This window comes from Copadichromis virginalis, linkage group LG15 (genome assembly GCF_057382275.1).
Source record: "Copadichromis virginalis isolate Kocher_CV1m ecotype Utaka linkage group LG15, C_Virginalis_male_GT1.1, whole genome shotgun sequence".
NCBI classification, from domain to species: Eukaryota; Metazoa; Chordata; class Actinopteri; order Cichliformes; family Cichlidae; genus Copadichromis; species Copadichromis virginalis.
In genome coordinates, this window is record NC_140632.1 from 38,929,809 (window position 1) to 38,945,850 (window position 16,042).

A 16,042-nucleotide genomic window follows, 5' to 3' on the forward strand; every position below is an offset into this window, starting at 1 on the left:
AATATAATAAATAAATATTTTATTCAGTAAAATGCTAAGGTACTTTAATTTTTTTTTTAAGGTCATACTACAAAATACATCAATGTACATCGATGACAATAAAAGTTCTACATTTTAATGACCACATAGTACATCAGCTGAATGTTTTTATATGGAAGTGTTAATTTCAGCCACAGACCTCAGCTTTAAAACTTTAAAAGTTTAGAGCTGGAGATGGAAATCTTATGTGTATCATACTCTCTGTGGATCATCCGCATTGAATAGCTCGAATAAATAAAAAGGAATATTAACTCTCAAATGAATCTATAGTGGAAGATCTATACTAAGAAGAACAGAAATAAACATGTATTTAAAATTGCACCCAGATACCTCAGTGAATGCATTTCTTTATCACCACTAATTAGTAATTAGTTTATAATCTATTTCATGTTATCATTTAAAATAAAGTGTATGACCAAAAGCCTGAGTGAACAATGAACATTAATTCTTTCTGACAATGATGGACTCAGTGCTTCAGGAAAAAAGAAAGGTATTTAAAATACAAGAAATATGACAGATTCCGTTTCATAAATAGTCATAAACATACTTAGACAAAAGCAAAACAAAACACGACGATCTCTAAGCCCTTATTCACAGAATTTCTGTTCAAACTGTAGTGAGTACTTTGCCAAGAAAAGGCCATAGCAGCAGCAGCTTGATTTGTTTGGATACCTGCAAAACCATGAAATGTCCACAGTTTCCTAAAACAAAGGTGAGATCTTGTTTACAGTAGTCACAGTCATGTGAGGTTTCATGTGACTGTGCATTCAAACTAAATACACCCTTTCTGCTTCCACAGGAATTATGCGAGTAAGTAGCAGCCAGATACTAATCAAATGGACTTGATTTACTGATTATCTGGAAGTGTAAAAGCAGAAGTTTTCACAGTTTGTGTTAAAACAATGCAACAGTCTTTCCAAGAGTGGATTTCCAGTTCAGACTGTGCAATGCTCAGAGAAACTGCCAAAAGCCCAAAACCTACTCTTCAGATTCTGCAGACTTCGGTTAACAAATTCAATGTTTAAGTTCATGACAGTACAATTAGAAGAAGGCTGAACAAATATAACTTGTTTGGAAGTATTAACTCATGAATAAGAACTACAGCACTCACAATTTCATGTGTAAAATCTTTAATATTACTAGATAATAAGAAAAATACAAATGCATTTTAGCACAAGGCTTTCCTCAGCAGTTCTAATGCACATGTGGGCGCAGCCATCCACAAAACACTACCGGGACCTAATCCCTAATAGGCACAGGTGGTAACAGTTGATAGTTTGTCAGCATGCAACACTGGCTGTGCACTTCAACCACAGACCTAAATCCTTGAAACATGTACAAAACAACACGGTCCATTAACACTGTCTGAAACACACAGCTCCCATTATTTATTTATTTATTTATTTATTTAATTGGGGGGGGGGGGGGGGGGGGGGTTTGTTGCAGTTGAGCCTGTTGGTTTTCGTATTTGCAAGGGCTGCCAGGAGAAAACCTCTTCTCTGTAAAAAGGTCATGGCAGCACAGCTTAGACATTTAAAGAATCCACAAAACTTTTTGAACAATGAACACGACACCAAAGTGGGGATGTTATAATTTAATAATGCACACACAAGCATATCAGGACAAACACCTCATATCAACAGTCGCAGAGGGCTGATGAATTGGACTTATTTTCACCTTCATGGGTAATTTGCATTCATTGCATCGACCATGAACTTCTTTGTAAACCAAAGTATTCTAGAGTCAAATATGAGTCCCTCACAATCCCAAGCACAGCAGAAAATCTACAGCCGAATAGCAGGAAAAAAAAAAGAATCAAGGTGGTTCAAGGGCCCAAAGTCAGATCTCAAGCTGACTAAATACTGTATCAGGAACTGTGCACAAACAAGTGCACACAGAACTCAATGAAGTGAAGCAACACTGTAAAGAGGAGTGGAACAAAATTCCTCCACAACAATGTGAGAGACTGATAAAGTCACACGGAAAACGATTACTTCAAGTTACTGCTGCAAAAGGTTCTTCTTTATGCTACTAAATCACAGGACTGCACGGAGACCTCTGATTTTCCACAGATCGTTCCATACCAGAGCACACCCACTGTCTACGTGCTAAATCATTACTATACATAAACGTATTCATGAAAAACAACAACAAATACTTAAATCTGCATCAAAACCACCTCTATCGTGTTACCACTGTCTCACTGACACCAAAATGTTGTGACTACACCAACAAAGATAATGTAGTTCTGATAGAAAGATTCAATTTGTTGTTTCCATGACAGAAAAAACAAATAGCCAGAAATGTTCCTATATTTATCTGATGTTGTTTTCACTTTGAGATCACACTAACTCCACGCGCTTGTGTGAATTTGCTCAACAAACTGAAGAAAACTGCACACAATAAAGCAAAGCGGACTGTTCTCGTTCAAAGTCATTACAGAGCACTTCCTCCCCCTGTGGTTCACTCCTGGAAACACAGCTTCAGACACAAAAATGTTTTTAAAGAAGAAAACAAAATAGCGATAATAATAATATGATTGGATAAAAAAATGCACCAGATTCTGTGAATTGTGCCACCAACACAAGAACTTTTATTGCGGCTGCTGAAAAATCGAGTATCCCCCCCAAGTCAGTGTTATTGTAAACTGACTCTGTTGCGTTACAAAACAACATAAATCACTGTCTTTGGGTAAATACCTGAATTATAAACCCAGAAGGAAACAACGTGCAGTAGCACATTCGTGTTAAAAACGTAGGCACCGTGTTGGAAAAAGAGACGCGGACCCTGACTTAAAAAGCAGGAAACGTTGCATCACGACGAACAGCGTAAACAACGTGCATGGCCACGTGGGCTGGACGCCCACTAACCCCCAGCAAATCAGCGCCACATCGCGGTTTGTGTCGAGCGCTGATTGGCTCCGAGAGACAAGCGCAGCGCACGGCTCCATTAAATGTCTTTTACCATTACTGGGCACGGGTAATGTGTACTCATCTTCAGCCCGCAGCAGTCATTTTTGGAGCGCACTGCCATGAGTAACGCGGACAAAAAAGAAGAACAAAGCGATTTATTCGCCGGTTTCCGCACGGCTTATAAATCCTTTGCAACAGATGCCATACACGTCGGTCAGGAGCCGGAGCAATGGAAATCTATGGCTGTAGTGCCGCCGATTTCCCTTTCTACCACGTTCAAGCAGTACTCTCCAGGAAAGCACGCTGTAAGTATCCCGTTACTTTAGGCCAGGTTAGGATCAGACTCGTTCCAGTGTTATGGACGATACGAAGCCCGATGGTTTCTAAGTGTTTGTATATTTTTAGGTTATTCTTATACTATTATTATGTTTTAGCTCTGTATGGAGGCGTGTCTTGTATTATTTTTAGCATGAATAAGAATGTCTCTTTAGGTAAGTAAAGTTAACGTAAAATCTGTGAATTCAAGTGTTTTTAACCCACTGCATGCGACTGACTGCGCACTCTGTTAAATAAGAAACTACCCTCAGTCGAAAGATGAAGCTTGACTTGTATTGTAATTCCTTCCTGCGTGTGATAACCAGTTCATGGCCATCCATTACTGGGAGTCTGTGTTAGATAAATATTGTTTTGTTTCCGCTTTAACATCATTATCTCTCCATGTTTCAGATTGTTAAAGTCGTTTTTTCCCTTCTCATTGCTTCTGGCATTGATTGGCTTACAGATGACAGATTTCTAGCACTACACTGACAAAAAGAGGCAGGACATTACACAGGAAAGAAATTCTTGAGGGCAGAGTTCACTAGTGTCAGTTTTCATTGCTTAATGTTTCACAGTTATAAGACTCCTCATATGTAATGCATTACCAGTTAAACTTTTTTTTTTCTTATTTGCAAGGGCTGCCAGGAGAAAACCTCTTCTCTGTAAAAAGGTCATGGCAGCACAGCTTAGGCATTTAAAGAATCCACAAAACTTTTTGAACAATGAACACGACACCAAAGTGGGGATGTTATAATTTAATAATGCACACACAAGCATATCAATACAAACACCTCATATCAACAGTCGCAGAGGGCTGATGAATTGGACTTATTTTCACCTGGACATCACCTTCATGGGTACTTTGCATACTCCTCATTTGTAATGCATTACCAGTTAAACTTTTTTTTTTTTTTGAGTTTTTGCACTCAGGTCAGCTTTCTTCACACAAACCACTTAACCTCCATTAGAAGTGGTAATTTTTTTTCTCCAAAAATTAAAAACGTATTTTTTTATTTCATTTACATCTTTCTGATCTTTTCAAAGCAAGCCGTATTTTTCAAAATCAAGGAAAAAGAAGGAAAAACCCGACTATGTTTTAGACAAAAAGGGTGTAGGCAGAAGCAACAGCTTGTATGTACCTGCAACATATATATAATCCAACACAAAGTATTTTATAATAACATTAATAATAATAAATATCTACTTCTGTGGGGTTTTTTAATACTTAAACTTAACAAAAGTGCCACATACCAAGTCATCACTGATCACTAAATAACTGCATCCCCTTACTGTCTGAACAGGTGCAAGCAAGTATTATAAATGCTGACCGTGGTGATGAAATGTAAAAATCTTGTGTTGATGTAGGGGTTCGAGTATAGCCGGAGTGGAAACCCTACCAGGAACTGCCTTGAAAAAGCCGTAGCTGCACTGGACGGAGCAAAGTACTGTACGTCAGCCAACCGTATTTCACAGCAGTGAATTTAAACAACATGTTTTAACATCGTTTTACTAAATGTTTAACGCTTCAAAAATGACAGAGCCTTCCAATTTTAGGCTTCTCTGACACGATGATGAAAATAATTCCTGCTCTGGACAACTTCTCACACCTTTTCCTCTGCAGGCCTTGCTCTCGCTTCAGGACTGGCGGCCACAGTGACGGTCACTCACATGCTCAAGGCAGGCGATGGAATCGTCAGCATGGATGACGTGTACGGAGGTGAGAAACCACTTTGCAACTTGGCCAAATGTGTAAAACAAACTCTGTGAGCTATGAGACGTTATCTTGTTTCCTAGATTATGTATGCGTTATGTGGTTTAGTGATACTAACAGAGATTCTTTTTTTTTTAATCACAAGGCACAAACCGCTACTTTCAAAGAATCGCAGCTGAAGTCGGCCTGGATGTGTCTTTTGCTGACTGCACAAAACCACAATTGCTCAAGGCTGCCTTGAAGCCAAATACTAAGGTATGTCAAAGCAAAAATTACACTTCAGAAGATTTCAGAACATGTGTTGTTTGTTTGTTTGTGTTTGGGTGCACCTTTTAGGAGATGTTTCCATTTTATCTGCAAAATAAACACATGCTGTTGTACCAGTGTCTGGTTTGACTAGTATGTTGCTTAATAGGGCGTGTCTTTAAGCTAACTGAAACGGTCATTGTGAATCAGCAGTTCGAGTGATTTCTCTTCTGGAAGTTACACCCACCCCTCCCTCCGCCCCCATGTTTGGTTTGACTTATATGTCATCTCTTTGCTCACGTAGCTGGTGTGGATTGAAACACCCACCAACCCCATGATGAAGGTGGTGGACATCAAGGCCTGCTCCGACTTGGTCCACGAGCACAACAAAGACATAGTGGTGGTCGTGGACAACACCTTCATGTCGGCCTATTTCCAGGTGAAACTTGACCCACGGTGCATTTTGTGCGCTGTTGATTGTGTAACAACAGTTCGATAACCTCCTGCAATCAAATTCCAGTTCATCCTGGAATAATTCAGGAAATGATTTACTCTTGTTTCTCTTGTGCACCTTTAGCGCCCCTTGGCTTTGGGAGCTGATATCTGCATGTACTCAGCCACCAAATACATGAATGGTAGGTTCGATTTTACTAACCTAACATTTGCATTAGAAGTCGATGCAAACATTTTGTGAGCTTAGTCACATGATCTGTTGCACGCTAGAAGGGATTAATTACTTTAGTCCTAAAATGTCTCCAAAATGTACCAAAGTACGTCTGAAATGGGTGAAATAAGATCTTAAGCTTAAATGAATAATAATTGTAAAGCATTGCTAAAATGCTCACGTTGCCTGTCTCTACGATTAAAACAGAGAAACACATGCAGGGATCACCAGTGAAGTTAGAACTTTTGTCAAGGTGTTTGAATTTGATGCTCACCCAGTTAGTTTTGCCCCACCATCATCACATAGCAAAGACGCACAAGCTCAAACACAGAAGAGCAACAAAGTCAACTCCAGTATAAACTCTGTGTTTTGGACTTCTCTTTATTGTTGTATAATCTGTTTGGCAGGCCACAGCGATGTGGTGATGGGACTCGTCTCCATGAACAGGGAGGATCTGTACGAGCGACTGAAGTTCCTGCAAAATGGTGATTAAATACAAAGAGTGCATCAAGTGTTTTTTTAATTTTTTTATGGAAATGTACAATAAACCTCTTTATATGCCTCCATGCCACACATTGTATTTGGAGGCTCAAGTTCTGACCAGTTTAAATTCTCTTCAGTAGGAAAGTATTTGTTGATCTGGATTTTGGGAGGCTTTGTTTGTAACCTCTTTGGATTTTCCTTTTCTTCATGTGATCCCGCCTCTGCGTCAGCACTGGGTAGTGTGCCGTCTCCTTTTGACTGTTTCCTGTGTAACCGTGGATTGAAGACCCTTCACCTGAGGATGGAGCGGCACTTTAAGAACACCCTGGCTGTTGCCAAGTTTCTGGAGGCTGATCCGAGGGTGGAGCGCGTCCTCTACCCAGGTGATTTGCTGTAAACATTTTAAAATCACACATACCACAGACTTGTCAAAACATGCCTGTCATTATCTCCAATCTCAATCTTTACAAGGAAACTCTTGCTGATTTAGCTTTAAGCTTATTTGGAGGAGCCTGCAAAACCCAAGTTGCACAGTTTGTTGTACATTGTCTTTTTAGGTCATTTGAGGTCACACTGACCAATGGTGACCTTCCCCATTGAAACACTGTCTTTTTTTTCACAACTCTGGTGGTCTTACAGTTAAACTATAAAAGTCTGACCTTTCCTGGTTTCATCTCTTTATGCTTTGTTTGCCAGTTATTTAGTCGACAACATTGATCCAAAGAACCATTGTTCTTTAAACCATTGTCACTGTCGTCACTTGAGTTCACGTTGCTGAGCGGTGACCCGTGGCACGCTTCTTTTTTTTTTTTTTTTTTTTTTTCTAGCAAAACGCACTCCCTGCCTTGTGTTGCCCTCTATTTCTACATAATAAGTAAATAAATAAATACTAGAGATGGACCGATCTGATATTACGTATCGGTATCGGTCTGATACTGACGTAAATTACTGGATCGGATATCGGAGAGAAATAAAAAATGTCATCGATCCATTAAATATCAAAAAAAGCACCTCAAAACTTGCGACATGGCGTAACTCGGCTCATAACCGTAGCACGTCGCAGCAATGTGGTCACGTGGTAGAGCGGCTGTGTGTATTTGTAGCCTCGCTAGCAATCCAGCATTTCATCTCCGAGGAAGTGATCCCAGAGAGAAGTAAAGCAAGTGTGTAAGTTCATCTCTGAATGTTTGTAAAGCATTCCAGCGTTAAGCTTAACAACCGATTTATGGAGCGATGGCCTCTTCTCTCTCTCTTCCTCCCTCTCCTGTTGCTACTTCAATCATGAAACTGATCAATGATCAGCTGATCAGCTTTTCTGTCGCGACTCCGTCTCTCTTGTTTGTTTTTGGCCCACTTTGCACCAGAAAGAGGAAACCAGCGGCTGAACAACAGCAGCACTTTTAACCTTGATCAGCTGTTGTTAGAACTTATTTAATATTACTTTCTACACCAGGATCTTTTTCTACGTAGCTGACGGCTATGCAGGGGCGGATCTAGCAAAGTTTAGCCAGGGGGGCCGATAGGGCAAGAACAGGGAAAAGGGGGGCACAAAGACATACTTTTCTTTCTTATTCTCATTTTAAATGTCTAGCTTTTAATAAATAATTATCCGAATCTTACACCCAAAGTTTTAATCTGATGTAAAATGTATAGAAGTCTAATAGTATAACTATTAAGTCTAATATACCCTAGTAAGCTGTAGTACTTTTTCCTTTGGGAAGGTACCATCTGTGCAGTCTGCAGTTCTGTTGAAGAAAGATGTTGAATCTATTTAATTATTCTTGAAATTTTTTTTATTTCTGTGCATTTTTTTTTCACACTGCATCAAATTAAAGTTGATTACGTCAATTAAGCATCATGAGGTGGGGGGTGGGTCCCTATTTTTTTTTTTTTTAATTTTTAAAATTTTTTTTTTTTTTTTTGCTGGGAGTTTTAGAGCCCTATTAGTTAGGTTGCTTACTCTTTAAAATACCAGAATAGGGAGGATGGAGCAGGTTTAAGTTTATTAGATTGATCAGTATTGCTGAAATATGAAATATTTTGGGTGCAGTGTATTTTTTGCATACAGGTATAACAGAATAGCTTTAGTTTTTTTTGTTTTTGTTTTTTTTAACTTGAGTATGAACTTATACAAAAAGCAGCAAGATATTAAAAAGACAGTTTTATTGAAAAACACACTATATCGGATTCATATCGGTATCGGCAGATATCCAAATTTATGATATCGTATCGGACATAAAAAAGTGGCATCGTGCCGTCTCTAATAAATACATAATTTTCTATTGAAAGTAGCCAACTGAATGTGTCTCATCCATAAAATTTTTTGCCCCTCCTCTGTGCTAATTTTTAACTAAGCAAACTGATTAATCAGCATTTTCCCTCCAACTTACTTTGGTGTTCATGGGTAGATAACTAACTTTCATCTTATTGTGCTGTTTTTGCCAATTATTTACAGCTTTTGCCTATAAAATATAATTTAGTCAGTTTTCTTATTTAAATTAAGTTGTACGTTACCAACTTTTTCTTTAAAATTAAATTTGAAATTTTGAGATATGTCTTCCCTCTTTTGACACAGGCCTGCCGTCTCACCCCCAGTACGAAGTGATGAAGAGACAGTGTACTGGGTGTCCAGGGATGATTGCCTTCAACATTAAAGGGAAACTTGAGCATGCTACTACCTTCCTCAATAACCTCAAAGTAATTTGGCTCAAAGTTTTTATTTATTCTGGCCTGTTTGATTTTGCATTTAATAAGCAGGTTGCTGGGCTTTAGGAAAACTATGAGATGTAGTGCTGTGAAAAACTAAATGCACCCTTACTGTGTTTGTAGGGATTACAAAGAAATGGTTTAGTCGAGCTACTATCCCTTCTGGCTTCCTGTTTGGACCTCAGACACTATATTTTCACTTTCTTCTTATTTCTTGCCTTTCACAGCTTTCTCAGCTGCACCTAGAGGTAAACCTACTTCCTTATATAGAGAAATGTGGACGGGGTAGTGTGCAGATAGGTTGCAAATTGTATGAAGATTAAACAAGACTGTTGGTCATGAACGATGAACATACGCACTGTGGTAAGAACAAAATAGGCCAGTGCGACTGTTTCATAAATCCAACTGAAATTTTGTGTGCAAACGATTATTTTGCACAAGATGATTACTTCAAGTTGTTGCTTCTAAAGGTTCTATAACTAATGAGTCATGGGGTGTACTTAGTTTTTCATAGGACTGCATAGAGTCTGTATCAGGATCAGATGCCTTCACTGACCGGACACACACGCACACAGACACAGTGACATTTTCAAACGCTGTTTTTCTACAAGACACATTACAAACTTTCCAAGTTGATAATATTTCGCTACATTATAATAGCCATAATTAACATGTGACATCAGTTTATACTTGCTGCCAAATTCATCACATTTTTTTCACACTGGAAAAACATTGTTTTCATGTTAATTTGACCAGTTTTATTATAGTATTTGTTACAAGTGGACCATTGTGAAGCAGCATGATCCAAGGAGAACAGATTGTGGACTTCACTGTGTGTATGAAAGGCCTATGTAAGCTCGCTGTTAATGTCTGAAAATGATCCAGACCACAAATAACAGTGAAGAGTGCTGCTTTGGCTTGTTTCCGTTGTGGGTTACTAATTGTCTTTTTCATTTTTTGTAATTCCCTTGAAACTTTTGTGCTCGCCTGTACACATTACGCGCCGTGCTTCACTTCATCTTCATGTCCTTTGTGGTCTTATTTCAGATGTTTGCGATTGCAGAAAGCCTCGGTGGGTACGAAAGTTTGGCAGAACACCCGTAAGTGTCACTGTAGTGTTTTTATTCTTGGTAGTGTTAAAAGTACACTCTTCTGTAAATGGTTTACTGTAAGCTTGCTGCAGTTTAACACAGACCACCACAAGGGGGCAGCAGAGACCAATAGATGAGCCCTATCAGACTCCCTCAAACTACACTCAACAAAAATATAAACGCAACACCTTTGTTACTGCTCCCATTCCCCATGGGATGGACGTAGAGACCTAAAATTCATTCCAGATACACAATATAACCATCCCTCCCAAACAGTGGTCACAAATCAGTCCAAATGTGTGGTAGTGGGCACATCTGCTATATTGAGATAATCCATCCCACCTCACAGGTGTGCCACATCAGGATGCTGATCTGACATCATGAGTAGTGCACAGGTGTACCTCAGACTGCCCACAACAAAAGGCCACCCTGGAATGTGCAGTTTTTTGCGCTATTGGGGGTCTGGGGACCCAGAACCGGTCAGTATCTGGTGTGACCACCATTTGCCTCATGCAGTGCAACACATCGTCGCATGGAGTCTATCAGATTGTCAATTGTGGCCTGTGGAATGTTGGTCCACTCCACTTCAATGGCTGTGCGAGGTTGTTGGATATTCGTGGGAACTGGTACACGCTGTCGTATACGCCGGTCAAGCACATCCCGAACATGCTCAATGGGTGACATGTCCGGTGAGTATGCTGGCCATGCAAGAACTGGGACATTCTCAGCTGCCATCTGCCCTGAACAATGTGAACCATGATTCATCCGTGAAGCGCACACCTCTCCAACGTGCCAGACGCCATCGAATGTGAGCATTTGCCCACACAAGTCTGTTACGGCGACGAGCTGGAGTCAGGTCAAGACCCCGATGAGGACGACGGGCATGCAGTTGAGCGTCCCTGAGACGGTTTCTGACAGTTTGTGCAGAAATTGTTTGGTTGTGCAAACCAATTGTTCCAGCAGCTGTCTGGGTGGCTGGTCTCAGACGATCTTGGAGGTGAACCTGCTGGATGTGGAGGTCCTGGGCTGGTGTGGTTACACGAGGTCTGCGGTTGTGAGGCCGGTTGGATGTGCTGCCATATTCTCTGAAACGCCTGTGGAGACGGCTTATGGTTGAGAAATGAACATTCAATGCACGGGCGACAGATCTGGTTGACATTCCTGCTGTCAGCATGCCAATTGCACGCTCCCTCATTGCTTGTGGCATCTGTGGCATTTTGCTGTGAGACAAAACTGCACATTCCAGGGTGGCCTTTTGTTGTGGGCAGTCTGAGGTACACCTGTGCACTACTCATGATGTCAGATCAGCATCCTGATGTGGCACACCTGTGAGGTGGGATGGATTATCTCAATATAGCAGATGTGCCCACTACCACACATTTGGACTGATTTGTGACCACTGTTTGGGAGGGATGGTTATATTGTGTATCTGGAATGAATTTTAGGTCTCTACGTCCATCCCATGGGGAATGGGAGCAGTAACAAAGGTGTTGCGTTTATATTTTTGTTGAGTGTAATTGCAACACTTTATGTCCATTATAAAGTCACTGTCTATGCTCTCCATTAGAATCTCAGCATGTTTTTCTGCTCATGTGTAATCCTTCTCTATCATACCGTTCAGGGCGATTATGACCCATGCATCAGTGCCAGAAAATGAGAGGAATGTGCTGGGCATCAGCGACACCCTGATCCGGCTCTCCGTTGGGCTGGAAGACGAAGCCAACATCATCGAAGACCTGGATCAGGCACTGGCTGCTGCTGTAAGTATCAGACATTAAGTTTTTGTTTTCTTTCTGTGTTGTGGTGGCATCAAGTTTACGGGAGACTTGAGTTGACTTCCTGAGAAGGTTAACTTTACCTGTTGGTCAAGCTAGTGCTTTAGTGAATAAAATGTTCACTTTTTTCTACCAAAAACCTCTTTTGGATACCCTCTCCTCAAATGGATATTTGCTGTTTCTCAGTATATACAGTGCAAATGTTATTTTTAACTTCTTTGTTGGTTCAGCAGAAACATTGTCGTGTTCCCAGGATTCATTTTCAAGTTCATTACTCAGTTTTAAGCTGTCTCACTGCAGTGCAGCACTGTAGTGCATCGCTTTCAGACTTGGCAGACTGTGTCCAGACATCTGCATCTTTATCGCATCTCGTCCTCTGGCAGCCGGTGTCGACGTCTGACGTTTTCGTCCACCTCTCTGACTGTCTCTGGCCTGGCACGGTGGCAAAGAGTTTATTAAATGTGCTTTTCTCTGATTCGTCGTTGTTCTGGTTGGCGTGGATAGTTTAGGGATGTGAGTTCTGGTGTATTTTATGAATGGATGCAAAACTAAACACCAACAACTCGTTCTGATTTACGGTCACCCAAATTGGCCATGATTCTGCTGCATTAAAACTCCGAGCTCTAGCGCACTGGTTTGGGATGATTCACCGCTAATTCCCATCCTCTAACTACGCTGTCATCAGCAGTGCATTTGAATTTCCTAAAATCTTGTTACGACCTCGTTTAGCTGTACCCTACATGGCACTCTGTACCTCCTGTCCTCAGCATTCAGATAATGCTGCTGCGTCCTTCTGCTGCCCATCTGAAGAAAATGGATATTAAATGGAGACAAATCTCTCTAATGACTGTCTGTGGTCCCAGGAAAAGGCACCTCTGATTTGTGAAACATTTAATTGGATAGGATGGCAGGTCAGATGGGGGTAGACGGGTTCATTTCCAGTTGAGTTTTATCAGGAAAAGTTGGCTGTGGACATCAGTTGGTCAGTTAGTGATGTAGTTTATGGTGATATTTCTGTAAGATCCTGGGTTTGGATTAGTGACTGGTTTCGTCTTTGGCCTATATTAATCTAATCTGGTCTTGTCTTTATCGCAGTCATTTTGGTATCCCGTCTAAGCTCATCAGAGAGTGACCTTTTTATTCTTAGGGGAAAAAAAGAGAAGCTGGATGTGGACTGTACATTTTATTTATGTATTTATTAAATTATTTTAATTCCCCCCTCTATCTTCTGTTCTCTTTAATAGCATCCAAAGAAGTGAAATGTCTTCAGATGGCATCCTTGAGGGTGGAGGAGTCAAATTTGGGATGAAAGACCCGAGTTTCCAACATGTGGGACCTCAGCTCAGTGACATTCGCCTGTCAGGGAAGCTTGTTCTTGGGGAGGCTGACTTTTAGGCTGGTTTTACTTTGTTTTCATGTTTGTTCTGTGCTTTGTTATAATTAGGATTTTTCGAAGGCTTTAATCAGGCAAAGTCCTGCTCAGTTAAAATTGATGAAGCACGAGTTACTGCTGGAACAATGTCAAACAGACACTTTTCTGAATAACCTGGCTATGAAACTGTGTCTTCAGGTTGATTCATGGTATCAATGTGCAGATTTTTAGATTACTTTATATGCACTTCCAATTCACAACGTAAGTCATCTACCTTAGGGCACTTTAGGTGGCAAGGTAAAGACTCCACACGATCATCTGCAATCTGAGGCTCAGCTGCCACCTACTGACCAAATGTTAGAAGTGATAGTGGCTCTCACAGTTTTGGACAGAGATTTCTTTTTCCCATGCAGAACAATTGTTTTACTCAAACTAGAAGGTGAACAAAAAATGCTGCATGTCCTTTTTGTTTGGCCAAAACTTTGATATAAATGAACTGTTACTAAGAGAGGAGGAGCTCCAGATATTTGCTAGTAAACGTGGGAGGGTCTGGTATACACAAGTGAAGACGTTCCCAGCAGTGACTCCAGTTGAGGTCTGTGTAGAAACGGCTGAATGTTTTTACAGGAACATCTCTGAGAATTATGCTTGATAAAGAGCTTTTTATGTTTTTAAACAAGAGGTTGAGACATGTCAGAACTCCTTTGGGTTTTATCTGTGTGACAACACACACGCCATTTGTGCAACCCACTGTACTCCCACATCACAGCTCATCATTTACTGTAATCGAAAAAATCCATTAAAATCAGTCCAAGTGCAAATCTGTGCCCGTCTCACTTCCTCTCAACCATCGTGCTGTACAAGCACAAGTCTTGTTGTGAGTTCAGCATCAGCAGTGGGGTGGGGGTGCACGGTGGGGCAATTCCCAACTTAAGGTGTCAGATCTTCTGCAAAAGACTGATCAGTACCCACACCTGCAGTCAGTAATTTTATGTAATTATTAAATGGAGAAAAATGTATCATGTTCATCAGGATACAAAGATTTAGTGTGTGTGTTTATATCTTCCAACAAATTGTTGCTTTCTGATGAACCTATAATGTATCCATTAAAAATACAGAGGAATAGGGAAGTGGTTTGTGGAAACCACCATATTTGAAAGCAGTGGGTGGAAGCACCTCTCCTTTCCAACTGTGTTTTACGTATGTGGCTAGAGACTGGCCACATACGTAGGCGGCCGCCTGCGGTGGAGGGACATTTCACTTCATGCCTGCACCTTCAGACTTGAGATATGAAGCATCGTACCTGTGCTTTATCGTCAGAGATTAAGTCCCCCTCACCACAGAAACAAAAATGTGAAGAAAGTAATGCTGCCTCTTAATAAAATGTCACGCTCTTCCTCCTCACCTCAAGAGTCATCTCCTGAACTGAAGTCAGGGCTCTAATGTGTGAAAAAAGTTTGCATAAAATAAACATGCTTATTTCTTGTCAATATAGTCACAGCTAATTATTATCAGCAGGTAAGACACACGTCTCTTCCGTCTTTGGGTAGCTCACAAGAGCTGTCTAAACCTGCGGTCCCCAACCTTTTTTGCGCCACGGACCGTGTTTATGTGCGACAATATTTTTACAGGCCTGCCTTTAAGATGTCGTGGATAAATACAACATAATAAATCAGTACCGGTACCAAAAAAAGAAGAAGAATTATTCATAACACACGGGAGAAGACCCAGGGAAACAGAGTTAACGATAAAAACGTTTAAAAAAACAACAAAACACTAAAAATCGATAAAAATCCTGAAAACCATGAATTTCACACGTGAGCCTCAACTCTCGCGGCCCGGTACCAAACGGTCCATGGCCGCTGGTCTAAACGAACATTATTCTAGCTAATGTTGCCAGCTAACACTTTCCCTCTGATTAACAGTTGATTATTCTCACATCATATGAGAGTTGATTCACTGTCAGAGTAGCAGTGTTTCACAAACAGCAACACAAACAGCAGCCTTACTGACAGGCAAAGTTCAGCATATCCTCAACAACTCACTGCAGTATTGCTGTCATTGTTCAGAGGAGAAGTCGTTTACCATAGTTTTATACCAGACTAAATAAATGTGGATGCTTCTCACTGTCACTGACAGCTGAGGTAAGCGGTGGACTAACAGCCCACAGACAGGGATAAACTGTGGGGTCTGTCTAGCTTCTGTCTAAAGTAGCAGAAACATGCTGAGCAGCCTCGGCCATTATGGGGAACAATGTGTATATTTACTGTTTTTGATCTCTTTCGGCTAACAAAAACACGTTAGTGCCGTAGCAGCTTTAACTATGATTATGAACTTGAATTGAGAGGGACAAGAAAACGGAACTCAGTCTTCTTTAGCTCTCAGCGAAGGCGGTCGCACTTTTCTCCTCTCCTCCTCACCCTTATCTTCCCTGCTTAGCCTTGTCTTGTCTTGTGTGCATTACTTCCCTGGAATAGCCTCCCACTGTCGTTCCCTGATCATGACTGTGTTACGGCTATTCTTCCCCCTTTCCAACGCCTTCGATGCTTGTGCCCTACCGGGGAAGATAGCAGTCAACTGGACCAGCACTGCAGGACCGGATGCGCTGTCTACGCCGGCTCTCTCTTACCCTTTACCCGCCCCTGTTGCTTGTCTTGTGTTTCTATGGTGTATTGATAATCATGTGCTTTTGTGCTGAGGTGTTTTTTCTGTTATCAAACTGTTC

At 40.9% G+C, this 16,042-nt stretch overlaps 1 protein-coding gene across 1 annotated transcript; it reads left to right on the top strand.

Annotated features, from left to right (window-relative positions):
* The first annotated feature begins 2,992 nt into the window (after nt 1–2,992).
* cth (cystathionase (cystathionine gamma-lyase)) lies at nt 2,993–14,138 on the top strand. The gene is made up of 12 exons (XM_085433299.1): nt 2,993–3,256; nt 4,635–4,716; nt 4,891–4,986; nt 5,126–5,235; nt 5,531–5,665; nt 5,804–5,861; nt 6,298–6,375; nt 6,604–6,756; nt 8,949–9,070; nt 10,127–10,179; nt 11,792–11,930; nt 13,190–14,138. The coding sequence occupies exons 1-12, from the start codon at nt 3,071–3,073 to the stop codon at nt 13,202–13,204; spliced, it is 1,227 nt and encodes a 408-aa protein (XP_085289425.1). The 5' UTR covers nt 2,993–3,070; the 3' UTR covers nt 13,205–14,138.
* The last annotated feature ends 1,904 nt before the right edge of the window (nt 14,139–16,042 follow it).